Below are 22,915 nucleotides of genomic sequence, written 5' to 3' on the forward strand. Positions count from 1 at the left end.
ACCCGGTTCTTCTTGGTGAACGTCGACTTTGCTGCTACGTTAATCTCGAGAGAGAAGTAATGAATCCACCATTCACTCACCTCTGCTTTCAAATGAACAAGAACATCTCGCAAGCGAAGGGACTGAAGCAGTTTTTTTGTTTTTAGTTACAAGATCCTGATGATCAATAACACATTTGCTTGATTTTTCTCCAACATTCTGTTTTAGAACTGGACGCTGCATTGCATTAATAATTAAATAGCAAAGCTTTCCTGTAGACGTTTCTTTTTCACTCGGCAAGTCAAAAAATAACTGCAACCAGTTAAAATGCTTTCGTGGTAAGCAACACTGCAGAGTGCTATTCTCCCGAACATTTACACCGGCTGTACTGCCACACTAAATCGGCTCCGAAACTTATCTTTAACTTAAGCGAGCGTGCCAGATTCTCTGAACAGAACTGAAATTGGAGGATAGTTCTTTATCCGTAATATATTCCTTTTGACAAAATTTCTCACTGAATGTCTAGGCAATTCATCGTGGACAAAATCCACAGACCAGCGCGTCGAAATGTCCCATGTTTAGAGGATTTGACCAACGGTATATACGATCTGTGGTCGGCTAACATTCCGAAATGAGTAGCAGTAACCTGAGGAACTTACATAAAGTCAACAAGGGCTACAAGTGCCTCCTCACAAACATCTACACTAATTCCAAATTCGCATTGGCTCTGCTTCTCCAAAACAAAACGGGAACTTTCGTCACGAAAGTTTTCGAATCCATTTTCGAGGAAGGGAGAAGATCGCCACGCTTTCTGCAGACGGACAACGGCAAGCAAATCTACAACTTATTTTTCCACCAGGTCTTTCGAGAGCAAACATTCAGCTTTATTGAACCTTCAGTCACATCGTGGAGCGTTTCAACAGAAGCTTGAAAACGGTTCTAGCTCCGGGGTAATGTCAAATGGTTCGAAATGCTACAGGAACTGGTAAACAATTACAACCACTCCGTCCAGAGTACGATACGCATGAAACCTGCCGATGTTAACACTTCGATGATTGCGATGGTTCTCCACAGTTTACTGTTTCAAGTATCAACACAGAAAAGAAACCTAAATACATGATAGGAGACCGTGTGAGAATATGGAAATCCAAACGTACTTTCGAGAAAGGTTTCACATAAAATTGTAGCACCGAATTATTCACCGTTGTTAAACTCTTTCCAGGGGGAAGGCACACCTATTTAATAAAGGACAATTGCGACGATGTTTTGAAAAGACGATCTTACGAGGAGGAATTCAGCAAAATTATATACCCGGACACGTAATTAATCAGGAAAGTGTTGGTCAGAAAATATATTAAACTCTTGGTTAATTAGCTGGGATTTCCGGAAACTAAATGTATCGACACAGACGAGGTGATGTTATGACTTGAACGTGGAACGTGCAGAGGACCCTAGCCGACACAGAAACATCAAGAAACAAGAATGAACGGTGAGCTGCTGCCCGAAAACTTCCGTTCCCTCATCGTAGATACTACAGGCTTCTACAAACTACACTGCTTATGGACAACTTTAGACTCGCACCGGAACAGGCACCTGTACATCTTCTCCAAAAGTTTGGAGTAACCAAAAAAACACCAACTGATTAAATTCTACGAGCGACTTTGAATAACGGCCTTCTTATCCGAAATATAACCTCTCGACCTTTTGTCTCAAAAATTTGGTACTGGTCTTCGACGACGTGATATTGTAAAATCAAAATGAAATTCAAAACTTCTTCACTCAATGTCGTCACAGGGGATGGACTATTCTTACCTGACGCAGACCTTCTCCAAGATTCCAAAAGAGCTACTACTCGACAACGCTAACCTCATCTGCCTTCTTCGTTAGAACCACACCAACCTCAATCAAGTTCATTATGAATACGTGGGTGGAGATTTGAACTACAATCAATTTTCTAAATTCTGCTCTTCTTTTTGGAACAGTGACTAATTTGAATTATTGGTGATTAACATGATACGAAAACCAAACGATGGAAAGTACAGATATAAATTAACGACTTTCTAAATGTTGCATCGTTAAGTATGAAATAACCCCTATTGAAAATGACAAAACCATAAAACGAATCAAGTGTTGCAAATCCGAGAACCTTGGACATTACGCAGACTGGGTAAATTAATCAGAAGTGTCACCAAAAAAATAAAACAAGGATTTCATCACAGAGCTCGTACTGCTTGATGCTCCAAACTACGTAGATTTTCCTCCAACGGTTCTGTCTACCATCCACACTCCGCTCGAACTTAAGCAACTAGCACGCAAACGTCCAGCGATAGGTAGAACTTGATCCTCTTCTGAGAGTATTGAGATAGTTATGGATTATTTGAGCACCGAAAAATTTTACAAGGACAAGGTGTTCGGATTATACCCGGCCATAAAGATAACGAAGGGGTGGTTTGGAAAATTTTTAAATGAAAGTCACGTTTGATGGCGACGAAGTAAAAATCATTTTAAATTAAAATACTAGTTGGGACATACACTCCGGTACGGTGGGATTGTGGGAATTCATCACCAAAAAGTATCTGAAAGATTACACTCATGAAGATTATCAAAGTAACATTAATATTTTAATATTGTCGGATGCTCTGTGCCAAAACAACGACGCCACGCCGAAACGAGTCAAATCCAGCAGCGGGGAATAACACAAGAATCTCATCAAACCCGTTTTGAACAAAGTCGAACACGCAGCGGATTCAACCGCTACAACACCATTCCAAAGGAATTCCTGAGGGTGGATGACGTGAAGGTCGATGATTAATTGTTTGTCACAGCCTGTGAAGAAAATGCAGCCAACCATAAATTCCAAAAAGAGAAGGTGGGTATTGTGGACATGATCAGAGCCAAACTGACCATATTCATCATGAACAACAGCAAAGGCAACGTCTACCTCATCAACATCATCAACAACCTGCCTTTTAAGTTCTGGAGCGTTGGCTAGGGCCGAAGCCTGGTGAACGACATCATGGACAAACTGAATTTTGATATGCACTTGACGGGTTGCCAGTTCTGCGGTCCGGGAACCAAACTCGAGCAACAATTGGAAAGAGGAGACAGAGGGGTCACCCACTAGAAACCGCATGCAAGGATCACAACACCGAATACAACACGAACGCCTACGACATCAATGTACGTCACGAAGCCGATGGAAAATTGGAACATTCGGCGTTCGGAAACTGATCAGCAGAGATTCCCTGTTAGGTGTTCTCTCTCTGCCAACAATTTTAAGCTATTTTTTAGCTCTTGAAATTTTTGACATGTCTTTTCCTACTACGCGTACTGCGTTATCTACTTTTTTTTTACTTTTACGATCTTCCACGGGATTAAGCTAACCTAAACACGTGTTGTTTGTCTTTATCAATTTACGAAGTGGAAGATAAAAAGAGGCATACATATGCGTAAATTGATAAATGCAAACAACGTGTGTCAATCAAAATTATTTTTGTTTAGAAAATCCTTGCCCCAAAATAGAAAAAATATACCGCCATGAATGCGTGGTTCCATCGACAACGCAACTTGCATGCATGAACATCACGGCGGCTCGAGGGAATGTATTTTCTCTCTCGACCTAATTTTTACATTGTTATACATTGCAGCTGGATGTAGTTCGAAAAATGATAGCTTGTTCCTTTTTAGGTTATTTCAAAACCTATATCAGCGTTTATTTTAAATTATTCTAAATCTTCATTTCCTTAAAGTACCTGAAATTAGATCGTCATATTCTATTAGAGTTGTTGTTGAAAAAAATGATAACATATTCCCTCTCAGACTATTTCTACACAAATATAATCGTTTTGTTTATAATATTGTAAAACCTTCTTTTTTCTTAAAACTGTCTGAAAGTAGATCCTCATCTCGTCTGAGAGTTATTGTCGAGAAAAATGCTAGATTGTTTTCTTTGAGATTACAACTACGTAAATAAGAGTTTATTTCTGTCTTTTTGTATCAAATTACTAATTATAATCGGGGGTCGAGCGATAACCCTCCCAAAATCTAACAATTTCATACTGAGCTCTCTTAGTGTAATTTAACTGAAAATCATGGTTTTGGCTGATTTTCCAAGTGTAAAAAAACTGAAAAATTGTTTTACGCAAGAGCTTAAATTTCAATTTTTTTGTATAAAAATTCTAAGATTTAGATAATTTCCCCTATGACAACCAATTTTTACATATCACCCACAACCACCCACGCACACACACGTACACCCACGCATACACCAATACCCACACCTACACTCATTTACTTCCGGTCCACTTAGGGTCTATTTCCGGTCCACTTCCGGTCTACGTCCGGTGTACTTCCGGTACACTTCCAGTCTACTTGACAGACACCTGTGAGTTTTTTCCAGTTTTTTTTAAGTATACAATTACAGTCATTTTGCGGATTCAAACCAATACTTGGTATGAGGCCTATTGCTTTTATTAATTAACTACACTGGAAAACCTATTTTGATGATGTTTTTGTTGATTTTATACCCTTGCAAATCTGTGTTTTTTTCACCTCATACTTGGTACGAGTGTCATAATTTCTTTGAGTTAAAGTACGTAACACCCACACACACCCATGAACACCTACGCATACGCAAACCTACACCCACGCACACTCGTGCACACCTATGCACACGTACACCTATACCCACCCACGCACACCCACGCCCACCCACGCTATGCAACAAGTTATTTGGCAATGTTTACGCAGCAAGTTATTACGCAGACCCATATCTAGCGTGTTGTTGGTTATGACGTAATGGGTGTCTTCTGATTGACTTACTGTTTCGGATGTTTTCATCCGCGCTTAGGTTACTTAAAGGGTTTTCGCATTACAGATCAGTCAGTATCGTGAGAGTGTTCGAAGAGTACGGATGTGTTGTTGCAGTGTTAAAAGTTAAGTTTTTAATTTATTTTAAAACTACATACTTAATATTATTTTGAAGTTAAAAAAGTGTATCAAGTAAATTTTTATAGTAATTTCGATCAGCTTGAGTTTTGGTATACTTATTAATTTTTTTATACTTAGTACAAATATATATTTTATATATAATAAAAAATAGCTATAATAAAATAAAACGTCATGGATATTTTTGGGTTTAAAAAGCAACAACATAATCAGCCTGTAGAGAGAATTCCAATAAACATGACTGTATTTAGAAAAATTTATCATCAATTGAAAGGGTTACTTCTTGTCCACTTGAACAGTATTTGGTCTCATGTTGACGAGAATACTGGAAAGCACTTGTTTGTATTTAATAATAACTTATCATCATGTAAGATACCTGTTACTGGAAAAATTCAAATAAATGTTTCTGCACCGAACGCGACAGTTTTGTACATAGGTCGAAATTTGTGTACAAGTAAGCATAGTACATTACTTCCTGATACGTCTTATGATGTGGAAGCTGGTGAATTTTTGGATGCTGAGATAATTGAAGAGTATGATAAATTTATTCGTCTGTTTATCGAAATAAGAATAATCTATCTTCTTATTAATATATACAATACCTAAAAACAAAAAAAACATTGATATATTTTTGGTAATAGAAGGCGACAGGAGATTCCAGATAATTCCAGCGAGATTGTTAGATTAGATGTACTTCTAAAGAAACTAAAATCAGATTTACTCAGATTACAGAATTCGCTAAATCTAAATATTCAAGCAGAGTTTACAAATCTTCAAACTCAACTAATTGATCCTATAGTAAAAATTGATGGAGAACATAAATCCTTGCTCGAGAAATATACTAATTTAGCTTCAATAGATAATCTTCAGAGCTTAGAAGAGAATATTGCCAACTTGAAAAAAGAACTTGATAAATTTAGACAAATCCAGAAAACGAATACCGAACAGCTGAAACACCAATTAAATGACCAGGCAAATAGTATTCGTACCGAAATGCAAACCATCATCCAGAATATCAAAACTCAAGAAGAATATGAGCAGGTAAATGCTGGTATTGCTAAATTGCAACAACAGTTTCAAACTTTCGAAGTTCCTCCATTGCAAAGTATCAAATCTGAATTACAGACAGATGAACTGCATACAGCTATAAAAGAAGTTCAATCTAAACTACAGACATTGGAAGATTTTATCAATAATTTACCTTCATCTTCTGAATTAAATGCTGTTGCTCTGAGCGTTACCGGCATCAGATTACAGTTGGAGGCTTATGAAGATTTTGGGAAGATACAAGGTACCATTTCTCACATAGAAGATTCTATGGCAACTATGATAAATGAGCTAATAAGTGTACAGGAAACTCTGGAATCGAAACTGCCTGGAATTACTGATATTCTAGCTAGAGTTCAACAGCAAGTTACTAAGCTTGAAAGCTTGAATACTGAATCAGAATTATCGCATATCCATCATCTTATTGACGACATTCAGAGTATATTAGAGACACTGCAACAGTCTACACCTACGCAGGATGACATAACGCAACTGCAGCAAGAAATTTTTAAAAATGCAGCTGATGCAACAGAACTCGATGCTATAAAGTTAACTCTTACCACACTTCAGAATACTGTAGCTGCTTTGCCTACTTCTCAGGAAATCAGAGTTAGAGAGCAGTACATCGAATTTTAAAATCTGAGGATATCGGAAACATTCAAGCAGAAATTGTGCAAATCAGAGAAACTGATGCTTGTCTCCCCAACAATCAAATAATTAACGAACTACATGCATTATTAACAGAAATCAGAAGTCAAGTACACGATCTTGCTACCCAGAGTTCTAAATTGAAACTTGTAAAAAATTTACAGGAGATTATTTGTAATATTACGTTTCAAATTACTTCTCTTGAAGCAAGTCAAGAATCTGCTTTATCAGGTTTTGCTACACAACATCACGATCTCAAAGAGGAATGTAAACAACTGTATGTTGATGTAAAAATCAAACCTAGCTACGATGAGTTTGTTCGTACTATCAACGAACACTTGCAAGCGGTATTAAGCAGACTAGATGACGTAGATAATCGTCAATTTTATTCTATGGAAATTGTTATGTCACAAAATGTTCCAAATGCTCGAGGGCACTTGACGTTCGTCAATGCTGGCAATGTTTATAAATTATATAAGTACACTCAGGTAGATGAATTTTTTGTTGATGGTAGTTTACGATTTCTGAAGTTTAGTTTTCTAAAACATTGAAAACATATTGAAGTTCCTCAGTTTACTTTAGTGAGAGAAGATGGTATACACAAGGCAGTTCTAATACGTATTGCATACTGGGATGAGTCTACCAATAAATATAAATACATGACGACGAACAATTATTAGTTTTTAATATTGAAATTGGTGACAAACTAGTATTTGACATAAAGCGGTTATACCCTGAGGAAAATCCATTTTATGCGATATTCTCACTTCGAACTCCATGTCAATACAAGATATAGTTCATGAATTACACAAACTTACCTGTCGCAATTACAAGCGATTAAGTGTAGTAACGAAGGGTATAAATGATTTGTTTCAGGCTGATCTGATCAAGTTGGCCCTCCAAGCGGGACTTTAAAAAACTTGGATAAGATAAGTCATGGTTACAAATATATGCTAACGTTATTTATACTTTTAGCAAATATGCATGGGCTGTTCCCTTAAAATGGAAGACTTGTACTTGTGTTACCAAAGCTTTCAAGTCGATATTTAGTGAGGGAAGGATACCAAAATACTTACAGACAGACAGAGGGAAAGAATTTCTCAATTCTACATTTGCTAAGTTAATGCAACAACATAATATTAAACATTATTCTACATACAGTGATCTGAAAGCAAGTATAGTGGAAGAATTCAACAGAACATTAAAAATTCGCATGTGGAGACAATTTACTCTACAGGGCAATTTCAAGTGGGTGCCATTTTTACCCGAGCTAGTTCATGATTACAACAATACAGTACACAGTAATATTCACATGAAACCTGCTGAGGTAACCAAATCTGATGAGCAACGATTAATTTCTACTGTTTATTCTAAAAATATATATACACACTAGCAAGAAGCCAAAGTTTAAAACAGGAAATCAGGTAAGGGTCAGTAAATATAAACAGTTATTCGAGAAGGGTTTTACTAAAAAATTGAGTACGGAGTTATTCTCAGTGGTTTACGTTTCACCAGGGAATAGAGATACATATATCATAATAGATAATCATAACAAAATATTAAATAGGAGATTCTATGAAGAGGAACTTAGTAAAACAAAATATCGAGATACATCTCTAATCGAGAAAATATTAGAGAAGAAAAATAATAAATTGTATGTGAAACGGTTAGGTTTGCCCGACAAAAGATGGATTGAAGTAAACCAGGTTATTCTTTGACACCAACATGGAATGTGGTACAGCGTTTATCAGATGTAGTGTAAACTAATAAGAAAAATGGAAAGTTGTTACCTGATAACATAAGATGCCATATTACAGGCCCATCAGGTTGTGGAAAAACCACTTTGCTGGTTGATAATTTCTTGCTTTTCCCCAATTTGCTAGATTGGAAAAATATACATTTGTATATCTTCTCACAGAGTTTAGAAGAACCGAAATACCAACAAATAATGAAGCTGTACGAGGGACTGGGCATAGCTACATTTGCGTCAACAATAAAACCTCTGGACCAATGTTTGAAAAATTCTGTTGTGGTATTCGATGATGTTTATCTGGAAAATAAGAATGAAATTTGAAATTTTTTTATATATGGTCGTCACAAAGAAATATACTACTTTCATTTATCTCAAACTTATTCCAAAATTCTCAAACAATTACTACGAGATAATACAAACTTAATCTGTTCGTTTCGTCAAGATGATACTAATTTGAAACATATATGCGATGATTATGTGAGAGGAGACTTATATTACAACCAACTTTCATTGTGTTCATCTTGTAGGAACAGCGAAGATTTTGGATTTTTCACCATTGACATGACTCGGAAACCTAACAATGGTAAGTTTAGAAATAAAATCAACGACTTTTTAAACTTTGAAACCATATAAAATAACCATCAATCAAAAAATAAATATAACGAAATACAAAATTGAAGATAATTCGAAATTACGAGAGTACTTGTACAAAGTTTCAAAGGTTGGAAATCTGAGAATCAAGATTTTTACGAACAACACAAGCGTCTAGGCCAACCTATTATCGATGCAATCAGTGGTCTTGGTAAAGAGGTTAAGAGTGTTACAGAACAAAATAAAAACCTCATCAATGAATTGTTACCTCTTACAGCTAAAAATTATGCAGAAATTTCCTTCTATGCCGATTGTCTATTATCCACACTCCTCTGGTACTTAAGGAACCACCTGCTAAAGCAGCTATAGAATAATCAGAGAAAATCGAGTTAAGTCCCCTGGCAATTGATTACCTGTGTACAGGAAAATTCGAAAAAGATGAAGTATTTGGATTGTATCCAATTATGGAGGGTAATGAAGGTTACTATGGAAATTTTGCAAGTCTAAACTCATTACCAAAAAACAACCAAATTTTTTTACAGAAGATGATTATCAAAGTTACTCTGAAATTTTGACACTCTCTGATGCTTTGTACCAAAATAAAAACTGGAAGAAGCAGTTTTTGGAAGATTAACAAGCAGAGATGCACCATTGGGTGAAAAAATAACAGCGTTGGGTTCAGCTATTGCTATGAATACAAAACAAAAATTAGGGTGGGTTATGTAATATAAATACCCTAAAGAATATTAATAATAATAATAAAAAACATGAAACCAGAAGGAGTTGTATACCAAATACCTTATTTCGATCTTAAAAATGTATAACTTAATTCGATTTTAACTAAAAAAACAACAAGAAAAGAAGAGGCAATGTAAGAAGATGCAATGTATAGCGAAAGGGAACGGAATGAAATTATTACTCAGTACGCCACAATTAAAACGATTGCAAAATGCAAGAAAGAAAACACTTAGTGGAGGATTCAAATTCAGCATTCCAGCTATCCTGGCTACATTGCGGGAAGTTGGGAGCTTAGCCGGAGGTAGTGATGCTATTGCCAAAACTGTAATTGATTCGAAAAAAAATAAAGCAGAACTAGAAGAACAAAAGCGTTGTAATCTTACCATGGAGAAAAAAATAGGCAAAGGTGTGAAGTCTAGAGCACTCAGAAAATTAAAAAAAGAAAAAGCACTCACGAACCAAGACATTGAATCTTTAATTAAATATTTAAAATTAAACACTTCAGGGGTGTTTTCATGTCTGATTCTCTCCCTAAAGGTAGTCCTCACTCTCGAGAATGTGGCTTGGTGAATTTGGACAAGTCCGAAAACGTTGGTACTCACTGGATATGCTATTATAAACAAAATGGCAATGTTGTATTTTCGATGCTGTCGGAGGGGTACCCCCTACAGAATTAATTCGTTAATGGAAACATGTTACAATTTATTACAACGACGATCGTATTCAAGATTTCGATCAATTTATATGTGGTCATTTTTCCATTACGATGCTCAGAGTTTTAAATAAAATACCAAACATCAAATTAAAAGTTTTTCAAAAAGCTGTATTATATATTAAATATGGGAATTTTTCATCTCTCCAGCGAGACTTCTGTTCTGAAACTACATCTTTACAATGATATTATCTATCCAAAATCCATAGCTCTGAGAGCATTCTACAGTATGCATCTGATACCGAATATAACAACCTACAACAATACTATATTAGTAGGTAATGAAAAATAATTATTCCTCCTGGACAGTATAACTAATCTACTTTTCAATTTGAACTTCCAACCACTGTGTTGCTTTCTCAAAAGTCTGTAACACACAGAGTAGAGATTGTAACTACCAATGAAACAGTGGACTTATCTACCATTGGAGAACTTTAAGGATTTGAGAACAATAGCAAATTAGAACCAGGTGTTAGGCACATAGGTAAGTTTATACCAAATTCTTTGCTATAGAGACATTGAATAATCACTGTAACATTGCCAAAGGTATGATTATCAAAGCAGAAGAAAATTAGATTGGCAGCCACAAGGAAACAGGTATTATTGCTACATTTAAACCGAATTAATGGAACCTACCTTCTATTCTCCAATCCCACCAGTTTATTTCCCTGCTTCTATTGATAAAGTTAATTACATAGAGATAACAATTACGAATCAGAAAAATGAAATCATCGATTTTTCCGGTGCTAATAGCACTGCGATAATAGAAATTAATATTTAAAATATATAAATAAATAAATACCAAGATGGAAATTATTGAAAGTTATGAATTACAGTCCTTCCCTCCAAACAGGAGGACATTTGCAATTTGAATCAGCCCAACAAGGGGATGCAGTATGATATCACGGTGGGGGATGGATTCATTCATCGACATAGACCAGATCTGTATATAAAATTTGATATTGTAAAACAAAGTAATGGTGAAGAATATCCCCCACCCAGGGCTAATATAAAATGTATAGTTAATTTTGTTCCATTCTTATTTTCTCAAATTGAAGTTAGAAAGCATCGTACAGTGATTGACAGGATTGATTGTCCTGGAATTACATCCACTACGGTGGGAACATTGAAACTGTCCAAATCAGAGAGTGCATATTATAAAATGGTGGGTTCGAAGCTGGAACAAAAATTGAAGTAAAAGTAACACAGTACTGTTCCCCATGATGTGTCATATTTCGCAGAACACGCAATGATCATAATGCTCTCATGAGATACAAAAGTTTGAATGCAGATTGAACAGCTAATGAGACTAGTTTACCCGAAACTGCGAAATGTGTGATCCAGTCTATGGAGTTGCGAATGCCTATAGTTGAATATGAATCGAATTATGCTCTCAAATGCAAAGCCAATATTTTGAAAATTCGTCAAATTCCGATTCAATTTTATACTTATCAATGCATTCAGAAGCCAGTGGAGGGTAAATTGTTTGAATTTGACATTACTAATCAGTTCCAATCTTTGGAATATGACATGCCAGAGTTTGTAGCTATGCTGTTTAAAACAGGGAGAGATGACAATCAGGAAAAAGATAGCAGCCAGTTTGATAATTTAAAGTTAAAAATGTGTATCTGAAGAATGGCAGAAATGAAGTATTTCCTCGTAAAAATTATAATTTAAATATTGCAGAACAAGATTATTTAAAATTATATGAAGCTTATAGTGCATTTAAAAGAGTAATGAAGGTAACATTGATATGTATTATAATCCAGATGAGTTCATAATTCACAGAACAATGTGTTTAATAAATACATCAAAAAGAATATTGGTAGTTTAAATGATCGAATTAATATAAAATTTATGTGAATTTCATGAAACTCTAAAGGAAAATACTACGTGTAGTACTATATTAATAGTAGATAAATCATATATATATATATATATATATATATATATATATATATATATATGATGTAAAGAATGAGAGAGTGATAGAGCAATTTTAAATAGAATATAATATAATATAGAATTTTGTTATTTACTTCAGAGCCTTAGGCCCGATAAAAATATATGAATAATTATATATAACATTAAAAAATTAAATGTAAATATTTTTTATCAACTTTTTAATTTACATTTATTACAATGTTTTGTCTTAACATTTACATAGTGTCCATATTCTCTAGTATGGATGTTACAATCCAATATTTCTAATTTATTATCATGACCATCGAGGGCTATTTTTTGTAGTATACATAGTATGGTTCTTGTTGGTAAAATAATAAGCAGACAATATTTTTTTCATTTTTATTTTCAAATAAACAATTTTTAAAAATTGTACAAATCCTCTGTTTCTATTTGATATATAAAACTATGAGTATACATGTATGCTACTCAGCCCGACCCTCTGGCCGAGTGGTTAGCACATGGCGCTGCGACGCCAAGGTCCCGGGTTCGAATCCCGGTCGGGCTTGGATGTTTGTGAATGTCCATTCATCCATTTTATCATTTCATCACTCATCCCCATCTTCGCAAATTAGCCAAGAGGCACAAAACGCGAAGTAAAATAAACTAAATCACATCAAATCACATGTATGCTACTCTTATTTTTGTATCTAGCTTGCATCACATCATAATGAAATGTGTACATTTCTAATTTAGGTAATTTAAGAATTGTAACACCCACAGCTATTGGCACATCACACACTGTATCAGTGTTATTTCTTTCAATAAGAGTCATATTTTCAGTAATTTCTCTAACATTCTTGTATGTAGGATCAGCAATAAGTTTCAAAAGTTTTTTTCCAATTGGTCACCAAACTACACCTCAATCGATTGTTTTTTGTACGAAAGTTAATACCTGGAACCATTTGAGATACTGGTGCCTTAGCTAATCCATGGTGTTTCTCATGACACCATGGTGGATATAGCATATCAACTTCCTATAGACAACCTTTTGGATGATATTCAGCCCATTTAAAGAAATCCCCGTCATCCATTCGTAATTACCAATGGGGAGTGTTTGAGTCATAACATACCCATATAAATTGTTCATATCAATATAGTGAATATATTTAGATTTTTTATTAGCATCATAATCAGATAAATATTTATTGTTTGTTTTATATATCTCAAAGGACACTGTACTATACCACCACGTATAGCAGATTCAACAAGTGTAAACTGTTCAGTATCTTCGAGAAGAGCAATTTCAACTCCAGTATTTAAAAGCATAGCTTGCCAAGATAAACCAGGTGTTGTACACATAAAAATAGGATCCAAATTATATTTTTCAAAACAATTTTTTTGAAAAGTGTCGAACACATCAGCCAACAAGAGAACATCTAATTTCTAATAATAATCATGATAATCTCCCATTGTTTCACAACCTAGCATGTTCCAAATTGTGTGTGCTAGTTGATAATCTTCCTCGCTACATTCTTTATGTTGAAGATAGTTATAAAATGCTTCAAAATTTTCAAAATCATCCATGTATTGATAGGGGTAAACTCATTTTCTCATTAGCAAATTTATATCATATTGGCCAAATTCTTCTTTTGTATAAATACATTTGTCTTCCGTTAATTGATCGACCAGAGTAGCTAAACTACTGGAAAGAAACAGATATGAATCCCAAAATTTAACAACCACTTTTCTTTTCTTTTCTAATCTGATAGTTTTCTCTACATTAATATATTTTTCTTTAGTCTGTGATATAATATTAATATTCACTGCATCATAATCTAATTCTTTAATAAATAAATGTGTGTCAATTTTTTTTAATTGTGAATAATTACTGGAATAAAAAATGTTTTTTGTATTTTCAAGTTACATGAATTACAAATCGTATGGATATATTCTCCACTAAAATGGTTATGGTGTAGAATTTTTTCATTATCTAAATCAAAATTACTTTTACAGTTCACACATTTTATGGCATTATTATATTCCCGTTGTTGTTCTGGTGTAAGTTTCTTAATTTGTTTTTCTGTATTTAAGACTGGAGCAAGAATTTTTACCCACTCTCGAAGTGTTTCAATAAATTTTTGGGCTGGATCTTCACCTCGATATAAAAACGGTTCTCTTAAGTTATCTGGTACCTAGATCCCGTAAGTATTTATTAATTTCAGTCCAAAACTACAAACTTCTTGCTTAGCTATATGTCTTGTATGTTATGTACTTGAATCTTGGTTAAAGTTGTTTGCTATTAGCTTTTTCATTGTTTCAAAATCAGCAGACGTTATAAATGGATGCGCTAAACATTGAAAATTTTATAGTTTTCTTTGGGAGTTTGTAAGTTACATGAGGATGAGTATTAAAACTTTTAATATATTGCTCTAATTCTTGTTTGCTTGATATTTTATCCCTTCCATAAAATGTTTTCAGACATCTATCACATATAGTAATTTTACCACGATGTGGTGTTACTTGACTTTTTGTCAATGTTTGGAGATCCTGTATTGCCTAATAACTTGTAGCATAGCGTGGGTGTGCGTGGGTGGGTATGGGTGTACGTGTGCATAGGTGTGCATGAGTGTGCGTGGGTGTAGGTGTGGGTATGTGTAGGTGTGCATGGGTGCGCGTGGGTGTTACGTACATTATCTCGAAAGAAATTATGACACTCGTACCAAGTATGAGGTGAAAAAAACACAGATTTGCAATAGTATAAAATCAACAAAAACATCATCAAAATAGGTTTTCCATTGTAGTTAAATTAATAAAAACAATAGGCCTCGTACCAAGTATTGGTTTGAATCCGCAAAATGACTGTACTTGTATACTAAAAAAACTGGAAAAACTCACAGGTGTCTGTCAAGTAGACCGGAAGTGGACCGGAAGTAGACCGGAAGTAGACGGAAGTGGACCGGAAATTGACCCGAAGTGGACCGGAAGTAAATGAGTGTAGGTGTGGTGTGGGTGTGCGTGGGTGGGTTTGGGTGATATGTAAAAATTTGATGTCATATGGGAAATTATCTAAATCTTAGAATGTTTATACAATATAATTGAAATATAAGCTCTTGCGTAAAACAAATTTTCAGTTTTTGACACTTGGAAAATCAGCTAAAATCATGATTTTCAGTTAAATTACACTAAGAGAGCTCACTATGAAATTGTTAGATTTTGGGAGGGTGATCGCTCGACCCCCGTTTATAACTACTCACAAAATCAAATATTGACCAAGTGTAACCGTTTGAGATTCCGGTCGACATTTTGTCAGGATACGAAAAAAACTCCATGTTCCTTTCGAAATTTATGAGCGATGAAAAAAAATATCCCACTCTGCCTTGAACTTAGATTCACCAAATTTGGTATACGTATTCTGCATCACCAAAATCCAGAAGGGTAGATTTTTCGATATATCTCTTACAGTTTGAGATTCCGGTCAACATTTTTATTTCGGATGTGTTGACTCCACCAGAAAAATCTCTTGGAAATAACGTACCTGCAAATTCCACCGTCCTTGCAACCATAACAATAATAGTCATAGTCATTGAATCATATATTTTGGAAAAATAAAAGCTAATAAAAATAGCGTATTCTTGATTAATTAACATGGATGAATGCAATGTTTAATAAATAAATAGTCCTAGTGTGATAGGTTGGGTATAAAATAATTGATTTCGGCACCTGAAAAAAGAAAGAGAAAATTATATATATATCTACAATCAGTATTGGTGGAAATTACATTTTAGTAGTATATATATTCGCGGGTACCAGCGCAGAATTTTATAAAGTTAATATTTTCATAAGAAAATATCAAAATTTTAAAATATCAATTACATTTAAAAAATAAAAATTAATCTAGAAATCTATAAAATATAAAAGCATCCAAAATCGCATTAAAAAACTGAAAAGCTAAAATATATTAAAATATGCAATGACACAAAAAGACATACATCATTATTGAGCTAAATAGTCTCAAAATAGACTTGAAAATGCCAAAATTGTGAAACTACCCATTTTATACTTACAACTCTAACACATTATGGAGTATCAAATTCAGTGTTGGATGAGATAATCTTATTTTAGAAATAGTTTAAATGGTGATCTAATTACAAACATATCATCTCTCTTATGTTTTTTAATATTATTTGAGCTAAACGGAGATTGCGAATTGATATATTTTTCAAGAGTTTTCACATTGTAATCACCTGGTGGAACTAATTCCCCATCTTCTTCATATTGTATTATAGGTATAGTAGCTGACGGCATTATTTAATTAGAATCACTATCGATTAAAGATACAATTCAATATTTTCTTTTAGTTTGTTTTTAAATTCTAGTCTTTTAGCAGAAACACACTCTTTATCAAATGAATACAATTCATCAAATGCTTCATTCATAGCTTCTAATGTACTAAACAGAATTATACATGCATCTTGAAGTTCGCATTTATGGAAAATTAAATACTCAAGATGATATAACTGTTTATTTAAATTGTATATATTTTCTTCGTTAAAACAACAAATTATTTCATCTATTTTTTCTTTATTTCTAATTAAATTGTACTAATAATATTCTCTATAGTATTTTCAAAGTGAATGAAATGTACTTAAAAAAAATCAGTATCGGAAATAAAAAATAATGTGAGGATATTATGTTTTCTTTCAGTATTGCGTAAGAAATTTTGATATTTTATGGAATATTTTTCAATTTGCCACATGATATCAGTTTTACACAATGTCAAGTCAGAAGGGTTTATCATAATGTCACTATGCACATGAATTTTATTTGTTTCTTCATCAATCCACTTGTTGCATTTTTCAGTGAGCTTGTAAGGAGCATTGTGTTTCTTTAACACTGATTCAACGATATTTATTACTATGGTGTCTTGTTGGTTTTGTTCTATTTTATAAGAAAAAAATATACGAATTCAATTTCATGTTTAGTCTGATTTCCAAATATTTCATTTTTCCCTTTATATAGAATTTTAGTTTTATCCTTTACTAGTGTTTGGATAGCTTGATTATTTAACATTTTACTATAACGATCCGGTAAATGCAATCTGTATTTGTTATCTAATGTAAGGCAGACATTTTGGCCATGCTTTGTATTTTCAATTTCTCCATTAGTAATTTCATACTGTTTATTTATTTCTAAATCATTCATCTTTATATACTCCAATGACACATTATGCATATATCTTAATTCTTTAGCGTCTAGGTAATTGTGTGATGATTCATTCATTTATAAGATATAAATTTATCAATAATAAATGAGCAGGTTTATTCCATTACTTTTATTTTTAAATTTTGGGTTATGTGAACCTAATCAGACCTTATCAGCAATAACGTATTTGCATAATTATGGATATTTATCTAATACCTTGAACGAACTTTCACAAATAGATTCGCTTACGTTTCAAAATGCTTTAAAATTTTTCCAAGAATACTATCATTTAGAGTCTAATGGAATTTTGGATGACCCAACTTTAGAATTAATGAACCGTCTGAGATGTGGTGTTCACGATGATGAAATGCAATTCAACATGCTAAGATATAAATGGAACAGTAAGACCATAAAATGGTATTATGCAATAATTAATCGCGAAATTCAAGGAATAGCCGAAGCCGTTTTTGAAACATGGAGCCAGCACACGGATTAAAATTTCGAAGTGGACTCACAAAGTGCCGATATTATTATATCTAACAAACGAGGGAATCCACACAGATATCATAAAATAGGCGGTTATTTTTCTTCTGTACTAGATGGAAAAGGAGGTGTCTTAGGTCATGCAATTTATCCGAACAGTGCGAATACTCCTATCGAAATCCATCTCGATCAAGACGAATCATGGTATCTACAAGTAGACGATAATACACCTGGTGACCAAACAAATCTTTTCTCGGTTTTGTTGCATGAAATTGGACATGCTCTTGGAATATCTCATAATAATAATCAAGACTCGCTCATGTTCGCTTTTAACACAAACAAAATAGAATTAAATAATGATGATATTCTCGCCATACAATCTTCATATGGGAAAAAGAAACAAACTATCGAAGACATACCTTTAAAAGAAGAGGATGAAACATTGGCAGAGGAACAACCTAAACTATGCGAATTAACGAATATTAATCAATTTGTAATTGTAAATGAATTTTTGTACGCGTTTTATGACAAATGGGTTTGGATTTTTGGTCTTGATAATTCTACAGTTGCGATTAGACCGCAACGAATCAGATTTTGAAAGAGTTACCGCAGTTTATCAAAGACCCTCAGGGCAAATAGTATTAATAATTAAAAAGCAGAAAACAAATATGATATATATGTTTGATTACCCCAGTTTAATTTTATTAGATGGTTATCCTAAATCTATAGGGGAATTTGGCATCAATTCAAGATCGAGAATTCGTACTGTTGTAAACACTTATTATGGACGCACGTTTATATTTTACATTGACATATATTTTACGGAAATAGACGAATGCACCTTAAAACTCAAGCAGCATGGTTTAATAACCAGAAATTTCCCAGGTGTACCACCAAACATGGATTCTTCTTTCAGATACAATAACGGAATGTTTTATTTTGTCAAAGATAATATATTTTATGAATTTAACGAATTCACTAACCAACTAATAACAGCAGGAAGAAATAATCTGCAATTATTTAATATCAATTGTCCCAAATATTCTCATTCATTTGTGGAAATATTAAACAAAGTAAAATCGACAATAAGTGAACTATAATTGAATTATTTTTAAAACTTATTAGAATTCCACTCAAAAAATGCAAAACATCCCCTCTACTTGTGCTTCAATCCAGCAGCCAGCCTTTCACAGCAGCTTCAGACGTTTATAGTCAGGTGTCTATCGGGTGGTATACCAGCACGATCATTATGGGTCTTATTTCATACTCCGATCTTTAATTCGGATTTACTGGATGTCTGATTTAAGAGAGAGAAGAGCAACGAGATGTTTTAGGAATAAAGACGTCGTCCGAACTGTTTTCATCGAGACCCGTTACTCATAAACTATGTGCACTCGTCTAAAAGTCGACAATCTCTTTTACACACAGAGCAGTATTCCTAATTAAATAATTTTAAACCGCCTATATACACCTACAAAATCTCTACATCATGCATACGTGAGAGATAAAAATAAAACATTAAATAATTCATTCTTGATAGATTAATTATTAAAAATATTATAGCAATTTAATGTATAAAAATCCACTAAAACCTCAAAGCAAAATTAATGTAAAATGGATACTCAAATAAAATGAACAGTACAAAACAATTATTGAAATGGAGGTTTTTCAAGAAGAGGGAAATTGAGAGATTTTTCTTTGCAGAAGAGGGGAATTATTAAAGACACACACATGCTGCCATCTATTGGATGTTTGGGTAACTCTTTGCATTTTCTTTGTTGGTGTGTAGATGGTTGCATAACACACAAGGACCAGAAATACGAAATATTATTATCTTGGTTCCTATTAGATATTTGGACAATCTGACTTCAGATTTTGATAGCCCACCCATGTATTGCGGATTGCACAAATTTCAGGGGCAAACTCCCATTTTTATTATTTTCTCGCTTGTTTATTGAGATATTTGAAAAATTCAAAACGCCATTCTTAATCAAATTTTCCGTAGAATTGAATGGGGTATCAGTTATTAAAAATCTCAAATGTGTGACCCGATTTTAAACAATTTATCTTTAATTTTCTCAACAAGATTTTTAATATATTCATCATCCATATCCCCATTAACAGTTAATAGCATTTCTAACTCATTTTTAACATTCTTGATCATCTGAATTATATTCTTATAATCCGTTTTCTTCTTATTCAAGTTAAATTTAGTGCTTAATCCGGTGATAACTTCTGAAATGGTTGTAAAACTGAAACATATAATTGTATATGTGGTTAGTGGTATTAAAACATTTACAAATCATGTGGCGGCTGATAAAGCTATGGATAGAGTGATTAAACAATAATATAAATATTTTAAAGCATTATATCTTCTTTTTTCTTCTTTAACATTATCTCATATTGGTTTATTATTGATTCTAATAACTGAATCAATTTTTCTCTTGGGATATTATTTGGTATTTCCATTTATCTATTTAATATTCCTCCCCATCAGAATATAAATTATCTGATTTGGGACCACCTAAACAGTTTTCCCATCTAAATCTTTTCAATGATTCGTTGATTTTTTATATCGTATGATAAAACGTTATAGCTTAACATTATAATATAACACAAAGTTTTAGCTGCCACATCCTCTTCGAAATCAAAGACGAAATGTAAACTAGTCTTTTGTTTATGTACAACTTTCATTCGTTTGGTCGAGTCTATAACATACATTGGTCTCTTTTCGATGATTTCTTCAAATGTGAAATATGAGTCATCATTTACACCATCAAGTCTTCTGATCCCTGTGTACGCATGATACATTTTTAAATAATGTCCTTTTGAAATATCTAAATTCTTTAGAGGCGATGAAAATGTTTCGTCTCTTCCGTTTTCTAGGTAAGCGGATTTTAATTTACAGTGATCGAAATATGCCGAATATTCTTTCTGGTTATGGTTATTTCTATCTGTTTGAATTACAATTATAACCCAATCTGGTGTATCAGACATGCCAGCTGTAAAATAATTTGTTAAATGTATATCTGAATACTTTCCAGTTATAGCCTTTCTAATTGTTTTACTTTTCATAAAACTAATGGAAAAAGCTTTCTTAATTAGTTCGTTCTTTAACTTTATATCAACTAATGGGTCATATTTTACTATATGCATTCTAACATACATACTTGGAATTACTATTTTCCCAGGTTTTCCATCTTCCCAGACATGGACAGCCATATCATCATTATTGTTTCTTTTAAAAGTAATTTTAAGCCCTTCTTTATATAATACATCCTGAAATCCACTAAAAAACCAACAGAGAAGCCTTAGTTTGAATTATACCTCTTTTGTTCTGGTTGCATTTTTAAGTTGTCCATCTGTTTCAAATCCAAACATTTTATATTTTTTTGCTTGTGCTTGAGATAAAAAGCAAGTTCCTAAAGCCGTAGAGGTAATGCCAGTATAATCAATTCTATCAACAACATACCCACATTTTTCAATTAATATTTGAGACCAAAGATGGCAGAAAAATTATCAACTATCCTAACTTTATCGTTATCACTGTATTCCGTGCAATCATCTCTAGCAAGTGATTCATATTTCATGTATACGTCAGCATTCCAAGGCTGTATAAACCCATCACCTGAGTCTACTTCATAAGTAACGTCTTTATTTGGTGAATTTAAGTCACCTATAGTCTCTTGTGTTGGTGGATATTCTTGATAACCATAGTTAATTATATTTTCCATTTATAATATAAAAATGTAGTGCTATTCACAAACGTTTAAAATTACAGTGACGAGACTACCTTCAAAATTAATTGCTTCATCATTTTCATCTAAAACTGACACTTCTATATAATCTAACTCCATATGTTGAAGTAGGAAAAATAGTGGATATGTTGGTTCTTATATAATAGGTTCTTTAAACTCTGCGTTAGTTTTAAATGATGCAATGATATTTGATTTTTATGCCTGTAATCATCATGTTTTAGCATTATCCCCTTCGCTAAATTCCAATGAATATTGATTGTATCGAATGGATGAAAATTTAGAATCTTAGTTCCAATATAATCTTTATTAGCTTCCAGTTTTATATCGAATCCAAGTACTTCACCGATAGAAGCATCATTGTTAAGATTCAATTTGAATGGTGATTTTATCTCAACCAGGTTAGTAACATCATTGCCTTTTATTGATATATTTTTTGAACTGAATGGCGATTGTGAATTTATGTATTCTTCAAGTGCGGTTATACTATATTGACCAGGTGGTATAACCAATTCTTTTGTAACGTTATTTTCTTCATACCCCAGTGTATTATTGTGTTTTGATATGTTAGGAGTGAGATATGTAGTATAAAACCCAATCAGTGCTACTTTTAAATTGTCATTAGTGATGGGATGACTTAAGGTTTTTTGTAAGTTGGAGTTTCGTTCAGATAGTGTGAATACCTATGTCATATAATAGGATTATTTTTTTCATGTGTTCCTATTTATATATACGTAAATAATATGTATAAATTAATTACTAATTTTGTTCCATCACTCATCATGATACCAGTTTTCGGATGAAACGATATGATATCACCATCTTCAATGTGAATAGGCAAGTTTTCTGGAATTTCGTTTTTGCACAACTCGATTAAATCTGGTTCAGGGTGTGAATTATAACTAACAATAACAACATCAAAAAGGCATCTATATGCAAAATTACCATCACTTAATTTAAATTCCCCATGCGTATTATGATATTCTCCAGTTAAGTATACTGTTGTGATTCTGTTGGTTTGATAGTGATGTATGATATTAAGAATTGAGTTTGTAATGTAGTCTTCCATCTGAGATTTGTTTACAACATCGTTTTCTTCAACAGCCGGCTTAATTGCTGTAATTCTTCTTTGGTTATGTAAAGTTATATATCCTG

General features: G+C 33.2%; 1 protein-coding gene across 1 annotated transcript; it reads left to right on the forward strand.

Moving 5' to 3' along the window:
• The first annotated feature begins 610 nt into the window (after nucleotides 1–610).
• On the forward strand, nucleotides 611–19,105 carry LOC146002318 (matrix metalloproteinase-27-like). The gene is made up of 3 exons (XM_083140030.1): nucleotides 611–806; nucleotides 18,122–18,450; nucleotides 18,572–19,105. The coding sequence occupies exons 1-3, from the start codon at nucleotides 611–613 to the stop codon at nucleotides 19,103–19,105; spliced, it is 1,059 nt and encodes a 352-aa protein (XP_082996156.1).
• The last annotated feature ends 3,810 nt before the right edge of the window (nucleotides 19,106–22,915 follow it).

Source organism: Lepisma saccharinum, chromosome 18 (genome assembly GCF_977018435.1).
Source record: "Lepisma saccharinum chromosome 18, izLepSacc3.1, whole genome shotgun sequence".
Lineage (NCBI taxonomy): Eukaryota > Metazoa > Arthropoda > Insecta > Zygentoma > Lepismatidae > Lepisma > Lepisma saccharinum.